At 40.0% G+C, this 12,233-nt stretch overlaps 1 protein-coding gene across 1 annotated transcript; it reads right to left on the bottom strand.

The window, feature by feature from the left end:
• Positions 1–3,707: 3,707 nt before the first annotated feature.
• On the bottom strand, positions 3,708–10,782 carry CHST12 (carbohydrate sulfotransferase 12). Its single transcript, XM_053471122.1, has 2 exons — positions 10,623–10,782; positions 3,708–5,255 (listed from the first exon to the last, which is right to left on the bottom strand). Exon 2 carries the CDS (start codon positions 5,169–5,171, stop codon positions 3,912–3,914), a length of 1,260 nt encoding a protein of 419 aa, XP_053327097.1. The 5' UTR covers positions 5,172–5,255; positions 10,623–10,782; the 3' UTR covers positions 3,708–3,911.
• Positions 10,783–12,233: the final 1,451 nt, after the last annotated feature.

Genomic DNA, 12,233 nt, shown 5'->3' with positions numbered 1-12,233 from the left:
AAAACAATGAATTTTGAGCCCGTACATGTACAGGCTTTGTCATTAAGGGGTTAAAATGCAGAATCTTGGCAATTTACTTGTTGAGAAACAACATGAATGATGTAGTTGCTGTGATATTTGCCTCTGTATCTCGCACCCTTCTCTGTGGATCCTTAGCCATATATATATATATATATATATATATATATATATATATATATCTTATATCGATTATATGCAGACTCATTACCTTTGAGGAACTCACGCTCATTCTACGCGTTCCCACGTTACGGTTACAGTCTTTTCTAAAATATCAAACTAACTTTAAGCACACGCATCAAGAAGAATGAAATAAAAAAGCACGAAAGAAATATTTCTGCTTCCACTGAAAGCGGATATAATATCCAGAGTTTAGAAAGGTTTCTAGCACGGAGTCCAAACACATGTTTTGAATGAAATATTTGCTACAAAGAATAGTGAGAATTCTGGATCCTCGGACTCAATCGGATTGCAATCTCTCACCGTATGTAGCTCGATGCGACACGTCCTCAAATTTAATAGCAATGATTTAAGGAACTTTGGGTGTTCTAATTGTTTTCTAAAGCACACATTCGAATGATTTGCCCCCAGCGGGGTAGCACCAGGTCTGAAACAGTTTGAGAATATATTAGAAGTTGAGGGAGAAAGTCTTTCATTGAAGTAAAAATAAAACATGTGGAACTCCTGGTATTTAAAAGGTAGGGCTGCTGAGACTCCACCTTCTGGGGCTCCTGATTGGATACTCTAGATCAGCTGACCTGGAGCTGCCCGAGTGAAAGGACAGTGGCCGCTTTGTACGTTAAGTACATGCTAGGTAGCCGGGGGGCAGAATCGGATGGTGTCAGACGAACACTGGAAGGGTTTTTGGTCCACGACCACAGACAGACAGACAGACAGACTTGAATACAACAGTTAAAGAAACGATACGTTGACGGCCGTGTCTGGCTACTAGTCATATAACCCGGCGGTACTTTTCCATGCATTCCTCTGTTGACTGTGTACTTCAGAGCTGCCGTTATTGAAGCAGAAACAAGGGGTCATTCAGTAGGGTTTTTTCTCACAAGACACATTCTGAAGGGTTAAATCGCCCAGAGCAAAACTAAGCTACTGTCGCCAGAACATCACCTTCCGATTCCTAAAATGAAAGCAGCACGCCGCATATCTACACGCACCCACCTGGATACACCGCACAAACAAAATGTAAACAAAATGTTTAAGATAAAAATGTATAACCAGAAATAACATTCTTATCTTCCTCTAAACCTAAAGACATATCCAAGTAGATAAGATACGGGTAACTCGAGCCTAAGGTCTCGGTGATTTTAAAGGTTCCACCTGATGGCCACTTGATTAAATAGAATGTTGGCCATTATAATTTTGCTTCTAAGTATATACTTTTTGGGCTTTTTCGGGGAGCAAAAGTATCATATTTGTTTTTTTCTATTTAATATTTTATTTTATGGCTGGATTCTATTAACTGAGATTTTTATAGTAAGAGATTTCAATACCGTGTGACTCAGGCTAGTGATTTCTAATTTTCTGCAGTAGTTAATAAAAAAAAAAATCATTAAAAATAATTATACAGAAATTATTGTACAAAATAACTACATTCATCTCATTTTGTTTTAAATTAAAATTGGATTGTATTGTATTGACCTAAGCCAAAGCATGTGACACCTAAGCCCAAAATCCTATATATAAAAAAATATATATATATATATAATATATATATATATATAATACAGAATATAAAATGGGAAGCTTGGGGCGGATTTAGTGATCTAATCTTATAACAGATCAATCTAATATTTGTTAAGGTCCTCCATCGCCTCAAGGCTTCAATCATCAATGAGGGTGACAGAGAATGAATAGTCTGTATACAGATCTAGAATTTTATTAACTCCTCTGAAAGTTTAATTACATAAAAAAAAAAAAAAAAAGGTTTTTAGGCAACAATCTATCAATGCCTCCTTTTGCATCAAACAATAAGTGTTAAAAATCAGTAATGAGAAAAAATGTAAAATGATTAAAGGAGTTATTTCTAGGAAGGGTTGGGCATCCAAAAGCACTAGGAATTATTTTTTGAACACGGCATTTAATTATAAAAGTGTTACATTTACCGGAGTAGGTGGAACAGCACCTTTCTAACCTCCCTGAACGTGAAATCTCATTAAACTAATGTAAGGTATAAATAGCTTTTTTTGTACAATATACGGTGTGTGTGTGTGTATATTATATATATATATATATATATATATATATATATATATATATCTATATATATCATGGAGCTTCAGAAAGACATAATGAAAGCTTCATTTATAATCATTACATATGTGGGAAGTGCAGTGGGAAGTAATAGTTAAAATATCATGAAGATGAATTAAATTGTTACATTGAGATTCTTGGATTTAGGTAAACAAGGGAATTATTATTAATAATAAAAACATGATTTCCATTATATATTAATAATGCAGTTCCAGTAGTATGTATATAATGCTCAATGAAGCTTATTTTTTTATTAAAATCTGATATTGGCTTCATAACTAATTTTTTTTTTATAATAAGTCTTATTTTACTGTCTAACATTAGATAATACAACTATATCTAAATAAATTTATTCTTTTTTTTTATTTATTTTATTTTATTCCTTGGCATTTCTTTAACAACAGATTTCCCTTATATAATCTTCCTGATACTTTCCAGCTGCACAGAATTCAATTTTTTGGCTTACGTTGTGTTGACTTTGGCTTCGATGAAAGATTTTAGGTTTTTTTTTGAGGAGTTATAATTCTCTCGCACAATTCCTTCAATATTTTTTCCACAAGCTAATCCAAAACATTGCCTCATTTTTCACTCTGACCTTATTCTTTCTTTTTCTCACATGCTTCTTGAGAAAAAAAATGAACACATTTGAGTAAAGGGAGAAATCGAAGGTTGGGCCTAGAATGGTCAAGAAAATTTACTACAAAACAAAAGTAGGTTCAACAAACGTTAAAAATCTGTATTTCAGCTCCAATGTTTTTGGAAGTACTAAACCAGCAGTATTTTTATGTAATTACCCCAAACTTCACATGTCAAAAAAGAAGAAAAAAAAATATAACAATTTTAACATTAAACTGAAATTGAAATATAACTTTAAATGAGCTAAACTAATTTATGTATTTTATATTTAAATAATTCTTCTGAAAAAAACAAGATTGTGTAAACCAAGGTCTATATAAAGAGGTTTATGGGTTGTTGTTTTTTTTGCTTGTAACCATATACCAGGGGTGTCCCAACCTGCGGCCCTCCAGCTGCTGCAGGACTACATCTCCCATACTCCTCAGCCAGCCCCTTAGCTGAAAGAGCATTGTGGGAGATGTAGTCCTGCAGCAGCTGGAGGGCCGCAGGTTGGACACCCCTGCCATATACTATGTTAACACAAAGATGGACACACAAACCATTTTACATCAAGACCACAAAGTGAAACAACATAAGACTCTGGATTTTTACAGTTAAGTCTTTACTCAACTGTTCTGTTCGCGCTTTGCATTAAATAGTTTAAATAATATATTAATTTAGAAAATAATGGTAAAAAGCATTTTAGATAATTCCTTTCTGAGAAGGCGTAACCGAAGACGTTTTGTTTACATTTTCTTTTTTTTTTTTCTGAAAAAGAAACCAAAAAACGGTAGAAATTTTAAAAAGGAGTTTGAAATTCTTGTAATTACAGCTTTCGGAATAATTCATTTTTTTTTTCTGTTCCCCATATAATCCCTGCTTTCACATAAAATGCAAATCAGAGAATTAACACGTATAAAATTGTATTATCGTAGGAAATTTTGATGAAAGGCAACAGAATGTTGTTAATTTTTGGTACTGGAAGGAATTCTTTTTTTTTTTTTAAGCTTTTACAGTAAGTTGTCGGGTTTATTGTAGCCAAAGAGCACAAAGTCGGCCTCGTATAACTTGTAGAGTTTCTGCCGCCAAGATAGGGGGATTTTGGAAAACCAATCCTCTTCCCAGCTACTTGCAGTCTTGTTCTTGTAGCTGGGAGGGAACTGAAAGAGCGAATCTATGTTTAATTGTCTTAAAAGTAAAGCTGCGTCTTCGTCTAGAGTTTCCAATTTGCCTACAAAATCATAGTCGATTTGGCAAGGGTGACATAGACGGTATATCTGCCGCCAGTGCTCGTTGAATGGCTTCTGTTCTTCGGTCTTCTCATCCAAAAGGTATTGAATGAACTGAGAAAACGACAGCTTCGTTCCAGAAGAGAACGCGTCCACCACGTTAGTGGGTACGTTCGTTTGGTTGAAATATTGTTTCAATATGGGCGCCGCGAAGCTCCGGTAGAAGTCCTCGTTTTCCAACTCAAACTTGCTGCGGAACGCCGAAATAAGACGTACGAAGGGGTCGCGGACAAAGAGGAATTTGGTGTACTTCTTCAACTTGATTTTCATCATGTGCCTGGAAAACTTTCCGTAGCGGCGCCAAAACTTATTGAAGGTCAAGTGACTACTTGAGTTGTGAACATCTTCACGGGGGATCTGTAGAGGATCTTGGTACGGGACCCCCTTTCTATCTAGGAGGCTTTCGCTCAACACAATCATAACCCGCTTCCAGTTAGTGCAGGCGACTTTTGGAACGTAGCAGTAAATAACCCCGTGTCTGTCATCCACAATGAGGTGATCCAATTCACGATTGGGGATGTCATCAAAAGAACGTTCCTTAGTCGGAAAAACAAAACTAGAGTTTTCGCAGAACTTGCGCAAATTTAATTTTCTTTCCTGTTGTATTATTTCCTGCTCTAGGATGGCCTCTTCCAGTTTACCTTTGGTGGACCAGTCATAGCCTCTAACGTTCTCTTCAAAGCTGCTTGAACCCCGTATTGGCAGCTTCCCTGTTTTCGTGCCCTGGAGCTCACCGACTGTAGTTCCAAAATTAAGAAAACTATCTAAGAACTCATCAACATCTGAGGCAACATTGTTCTCCGCGGTTGGGGCAACCGTTGGGCGTCCTTCAACCGACTGCGGAGGAAGAGACTTGGAGAAGGAAGTGTGTAGATTAAAGTTTGCTGTCCCAACATTGTCCCAATAGACAATGATGAAAAGTATCATAAATGCAGAACCCAGGGCCGTCAACAAACAGAAGAGCCGTGACCTGGTCATCATGGCTTGGATGTTCTGATTATACTCTGTTCACTTCAACCTCACACACCGATTCCGATGCTCCATCTTCTCTCTTCGAAGGCTAGCCTGAATAATGGACAAAGAATAAGAATGCAGTTAACATTTAAAGTTCTGTTTTTCAACATTTCATTCATGTTTTTCATTCTCTTCCACAAGAGTCTGTCTTTTACCTGCTTACAACTCCACTCCCAAGTATATCAAAGTCTTCTTTCCAAGTCTCACACGTTACCGTTCCATGCACTAAATGGAACAAAGTCTGTACCACTTAAGATAACAACATATATGTTTGGAAAGCACACCTTACATCCTGTTCTCAGGATCTGCAGGCTTATTCCTCCCCATTCTTCTATCTCTCAACTACAGCTAAGTTAGGACAAGAGTTCCTTTTGAAACTGGATCACAACCCTTCGTAAATAGCGAGATAAGAGAGGAATCCCACAGATTTGCGCAGTTATACAACCTCGGGGCAGTTATACAACCCAACACTCGTTTGATATCCTTACAAAACAAATATATAAAACTAGTTAAAACATGAGAAAATAGGATTCCTTAGCAAAGCAACGACTCACTTGGGAAATAACTCATTCCTCTGCCGAGCCTAATTCAAACAGACGATAATAAATGAATGATAAAATAAGTGATAGCGGGAGTAACTAGGCCATTTGTGCTGTATTGTGCAGCCAAAGATTACAGCAACTAATTAATGTAAGTTTTGGCCAGAGGCGGCTGGACGCAAATTTAGAATAAACCGAGCAAAGCCCAGAAACTTTTGTTCTTTGGCCAATAACTCCGCGGCCACCGCTGATAAAGTGCGTGTTGGGGTCAAGTATTTTAAAAATAGGGAAAACAAACAACCTTTTGGGTTGATAACGTTTGGAAGAGTTAGAAGACCGCCTCTGGATCCTTCTCCCATGGGCGGAACGCAGTGTTCTAGCTTAGAATACCCCTCTCCTAAATGCATTTTGACCCGGTGGGGGGTTGTGTATATCTTTAGGTATGAAGGTTGCAAAGCCACCCAAATCACCAAACTCTTCACCAATCCAAAACGAATCACACCCATGTTATATGGAACAATGAGGTTATTTGCAGTTCAAGGGACAATGCAGAATCTCCACATACATTTACAAAAGGGATCACACATCTCTCATATGCATTAAAGTGCATATAACGGGCGGAATGCCCCTTTAAACCTTGTGTACGACCACCGCTGGTCCCAGGAGGTCACCAACGCTGAATGCTCTTCTTTACAGATGTCCCCAACATATGGAAGTTCTTAAATTCTCTCAGCATGTTACATTTCCAGATATGAGATCCCCTCTAGGGTTAAATTCCATTATTTCTGACATTATGGAGAGGTTTTTGTAGTTCTTAAGGATAAACCCAGGAGCACTGAGGGCTTGCACCGTTGGTCCTGACACCGAAATTTTAAAGTCAGCTCTCTCATTCCGATGATGCTCATGGCCCATAGAATATATCCAATATATCTCCCTGGTAATCTGGGACAGTTGGCAGTTATCCAAAAAGTTCCTGGAGAGCCATCTGTCGTGCCAGAAATCCGAGGGTTAACGTGTAATTATATATCAGGAAGATTCCATGTCCTTAATAGCAAAGCTGGTTCAATAGCTGCAAGCGGAAGAAACGTAAGGGGGAGGCTTATAACGTACGGAAAAGTCTCAAACACAGCGAGGGGTGATATAAAGGAGGGGTGTCATCATAAAGCCTGGGGGCAAATAACGTTCATTCAGAAACGGCCACCGAGCACCAAAAATGTTTGTGTACAGACAGGCCTAGACCTGATACACATACACAATATATATATATATATATATATATATATATATATATATATATAATGTATTTTATGTATTTTTTTTTACATATATGTACATATATTGAGCATTGTTTAGGCAACAAGTTCCTACAACAAGTGTAAGAAATCCTTATAAAGTACATATTGAAATCCTTCCTGTAAATACACTGCCAGGAAGTGAATGTTTAACCCTCTCAGAGCTGGGGATGGTGTATGGTGCACATAGTTACCATAAAAAACACTACTGTACGCTCGCACGGGCCGAATGTGGTCGACTGTTTAACCCTTTCGAAAGCTCGAGAAAAGGGGCGGGGGGTTTCGCATCTGCAGGGAATGTCGTTTACTAAGAAGCGAAAAGGGTTATATTTGTGTCGATAATAAAAAACAGGAAGTTGTGACGGAACCGGCGAGGTCTTAAAGGAAGCATCTTTCTTTATCTGCGGATTCCGTGTCTGAAGACTTCCCCCACGATCACTAAAGCGTTGGGCTCGTTGTCCTTCCATAAAACCAGATCTTGGACCCGTTGATGAAAGACATTTTAGTTGAAAGGCTTTTTCTTTAGGGCAATCTAGATACCTCCTCAGATATTATAGAACTACTTATATAGGATTCATAAAATGCATCATCCCGGGATCCTCCACAATGATTCATACGAACGGATTTATATAACCAAATAATAATAACCATTCTCAATGACATAGTTGGGAGTGTCGGAGAAGAAGAAAAAGAAGAAAGAAGAGTGAGGAGAAGAAAGAAGGGTCAGAAGAAGAAAGAAGAAAGAAGGGTGAGAAAGAGGAAAGATGGGTGAGAAAGAGGAGAGAAGGGTGAGAAAGAGGAGAGAAGGGTGAGAGAGGAGAGAAGGGTGAGAAAGAGGAGAGAAGGGTGAGAAAGAGGAGAGAAGGGTGAGAAAGAGGAGAGAAGGGTGAGAAAGAGGAGAGAAGGGTGAGAAAGAGGAAAGAAGGGTGAGAAAGAGGAAAGAAGGGTGAGAAAGAGGAAAGAAGGGTGAGAAAGAGGAAAGAAGAATAAACTACTTTCAGTGCATACACATAACAGGGCCATCTAATACATACGTGGATGATATAGCGACTTTTCAAACGTTGCACCGAAATCACCAAATATAACATCTAAAAAGGCTGTCTGTTACAACGCGTTATATACGATATGCGAACGGAGATTAAATGGAAGTAAAGCGGCATATGATTAAGGAGGATCGGTAAAGGCGTGTTTAACCCCGTCAGTGCCAGCACAACCTGTTACACGCCTTCGGGGCAAAGTACAATAGGCACAAATTGGAAATCCCTACCTGGGGTAATTCCTGGGACCTGCTTTAGCAATCTCCTTTTTATGCGGACTTTTAACTCCGTTCAGATTAAAACTCCATAGTGACGGGGGGGGGACTGTTTGCTAAAAATAAAATAATGGTCAATAAAGGATTTTAAAAAATAAATTACACATAAGGAATTCACATTAAAGTACTTCCATATATATTCTTCAGGGTAATATCTGGCCCGTTGCTTATTGACATATAACATCATTTATTATTATTTACTGATTCATATAGCGCCATCATATTCCACAGCGCTGTACGACGTACACACAGGACAAAACAGGTAGTTACAGAAACAAAAGGCGAGGGTCCTGCCAAAAAGAGTTTAGAATCTAGATTATCGGACTGTAGCGTGCAGCCATGTAGCATGTTCCACGTCCAACACGGACTGACAGCAGGAGTCCCGTGAGCTCCCGCAACGGTTTGGTATCATGGGTGTGGAACGATCATGTTACACGTTACATGTTACACGTCTGCACTGCAGATAAAACAGAAACGGCTCGGTATTATCAAAAACACATGTAGGTATTTAAAGGGGAAGCATCACGTGTTCTCTGACACACGGCACCGGCCCGTTACAGAGAGCACCCGCGAGAGAGATTAGCGCGCAAGTTGCGCAATCATCACACGGCTCTCATCTAATACAAGGAACTCGACCCGCTGGGCTACAAAGATTTGCTGTGGAAAGCACCAAAAGGGTTAAGTCTGTATCCATAACCATACTGGTTCTGTATCGCTGCTTTTAGGGCAGTAAATATTTGCTCTCCGGGCACAAAGTGCAGGGACTGGGGGGTAACACCGGGAAAGTTGTACTTTAAGGCAGGATTCCGAGTGTTTTGCTCGCGGGTGCCGATACCGAGCGATTTCCAGCTCTATGTCGCTGCCGCAGCTTCTACGTAACAGGGCACTTCAATGTTTGTGGCAGCCAATCAGCGGCAGGAAAGCACTCCCCTGCAAAATCAGCATCTACCACTTCTGCTGGGAGGCTGTTCCATTCATGTACCACCCTCTTAATGAATGAAACCTTCCTTCTGTTACATCTAAGCCTCTGACCCTCTCGTTTTAGATTCCGGTCTCTTGTTGTAACGCTTCTCCTCCGGTACTTTATTAACCCCTTTAAGTATTTAAATGTTTCCATCACAACTCTTTTCGCCTCCAAGCCAGATACATTGTTGCACCGTGGAAACTATAGCCCCGGGGCAACCGGACAGACGGCAGATACATCCGCAGAATAACGAACGGATATTCTACGGAGAGAGAGAGGGGACATTCCAGATGGGAGATTTATTTGGGGGTTTAATCTTTAAAAATAAGGACACAGAAAATAAGGGAGGTGAACAGCATCAGCCAATACCAGAGACAGTCCACACGCGTGTAAACACCTCCACATCATGTATGTTGCTAAGAGAGGGTGAGATAAGAATAATAATGCAAAACGTGGCCCCTTAACCCCGTGTGTGCAGCGGGGGTAGAAATAATCCCCTCCTTGCATTTAAGAGGTTAATCCCCCCAACAGGTTTTTCTAACAAAACAGGAAGTCTTGGGTGACTCGCAAAGGCCGGGCAATTCCTTTGGATCACAACTCTGACAACGCTTAGCCGGCCACCGTTGGCTTTACATCATGAAAGTCATACCCTAGCCTATGGCTTTAACGCAAGCGGCTGACCGTTCCCGATAATATACCGGCGTGCACAGGCAACTCCCAACACGAGAACCGGCTGGCTGGGCGTGATGAGAGTTGCAGGTCTCCGGAGCTGCTTAGGTTTTAACTGGAAGCAAACGTGGGGGGACGTTAACTGGCGGGCAAGATCTGTACTTATAAATTATCACTACAGCATGTCAAAACGAATAATACATAGCGTGACTAAATATATATATATATGTGTGTAAAAAATGGTGAGAAATAAATTATTATATTGGACAAATTCGGTCAGTTTCCATAATTCGCATTTATTACAGAGTGTCTTTTATATATAAATATAAATCACTCCGCAGAGACTGACTCTGTGTCTATATATATAACATTCTATATATTATATATTATAGAGCCCAGAAGGCATTTATCTCACATAATAAACCATTTATTTCTCACCAAGAATTAAAATCTTTCTTTTTTCCTTTATTTTTTTTTTTAATTTTATTTTAACAGTTTGAGCGCTGGAAGAAGTTTATGCCGTGAGCAGACACATTGTGCACAGGGTATGTTAAGACAGGAGGGGGCTATAGGCCCCTTCTTCGTGTGATATAATCGCGACAGCAAAAGAATCCCCCTCCCCAGTAACGAAGCCCACAGTACCGTTATAGCAGGCGAGGCTAGACTCCTATCGCGACACAGTCTGCATGGCGATTTGCGGATGCCTCCCTCCTCCTCACCGACATAGATCCAGTTGATGCGGCCACTCGGTCTGCCAGCTGTCCCTCCACAGCCGCCCCGCCCAGCCACGGTCCGGAGAGGCGGGGCTAGGGAGGGGACAACCGGCGGCGCCATCTTTGATGAGGGCAGTATTGTGGGATTTGGGGGTGTTACAGCTTTAAGGAGGGAAATATTCGTAATAAACTGCATGCATATTCCACAAAAAAATAATTACATACATCAACATATACATATATATATATATATATATATATATATATATATATATATGTATATATATATATATATGTTGATGTATGTAATTCTTTCATATTACATGTTACATATATATTACATATAAGTTTTGCAGTTCTTGAGGGAGATTTTCTCATTTATTGTAAAAAATAATGTTAACTTTTACACAGAGTTATACACGTAGTGCCCAAGTCCTAATATCGCAAGTATTGCAGAGGTAATGTATCATATATGAGATGTTTTATATTATCGCTTCTCGGTCTTCTGTGTCAGATAAAGTGTGGTCTGTGCAGGATATCTTAGTCGGGGGGTTATATTACATTACATATATTTATATAGCGCCCGCAGATTCCATAGCGGGGTTCCCATACCGATGGGATTTCAGCCCTCTGCCTTCCAGCATCAGACTGGAGTCATCTGTCTCTGAGGAAGATGCAGTGAGGGATGGAGAGACACGGGATAGTATGGAGAAGAGAGTAAGGGGAGAAGAGAGTGCGTTCTTGTCTCCTCGTATTCCTTTACTTTTAAGAAGTGAGGTGATTGAGGACCCGATGGGTTCTTCACCGAGATCGGACATCTCTTAATATCAGGGACTCCATAGGTGTTTTTAAGAATGTGAAGCGTAGGACGTGGAATCCCTTAAAGGGATTTTTGACACAGGGAGCAGAGATACGAAGACTGGGGTTTTTGTGTAACCTTTAATAGCTTTCTGTGTGGCCTCCTTAAATGTCAGGAACATTAGGAAATGCAGCAAGAAGGGCCGTTATCTGTCTTTTTAGCAAAACAGAGTGGAGATTTTCTGCGTTCAGGAGGGTAGCTTGTCTAAGACTGCCAGGTATCCAAGGAGAAGACCTTTTCTGGTGGATCTAACCAGAGGCTCTATGATAGTCCATTGGGCTTGTTGCATACCCTGCTGTAAAGCCAGATAACCAAGCATTCCCTCTCTCACAGATACTCAGTTCACCCCAGCCAAACAGCTGAAGGAGTACACAAAGTTTGCCCCCATTCCTGGTGAAGCCCAGAGCGACCCATGCTTCTCACTGTCATTGTGAACAAAACAACTAAAAAGTGCAAGTGAAACGTGTAACTCTAGTGTGCTGTATTCAGATTTTTTTTATTCTCTCTACCACCAGCCATTGGCTGGGACGTATTTAAGTGATGGAGACAACCAAAAAAGTAGGCTCCAAATGGTCAGCATGAACTGCACTTATCAACCTGCAAATCACAAAAGCACATGATGAGCACCATGGAGGACCAGTCTAGCAGGTCTATATCTAGAACTTGAAAAAGACCTCATTG

This window comes from Spea bombifrons, chromosome 7, assembly GCF_027358695.1.
Source record: "Spea bombifrons isolate aSpeBom1 chromosome 7, aSpeBom1.2.pri, whole genome shotgun sequence".
NCBI classification, from domain to species: domain Eukaryota; kingdom Metazoa; phylum Chordata; class Amphibia; order Anura; family Pelobatidae; genus Spea; species Spea bombifrons.
This window is presented reverse-complemented; position numbering and strand designations above follow the sequence as displayed.

Coding starts and splice junctions, on each gene's coding strand:
- CHST12 (XM_053471122.1), bottom strand. CDS start 5,171: ATGATGACCAGGTCACGGCTCTTCTGTTTGTTGACGGCCCTGGGTTCT.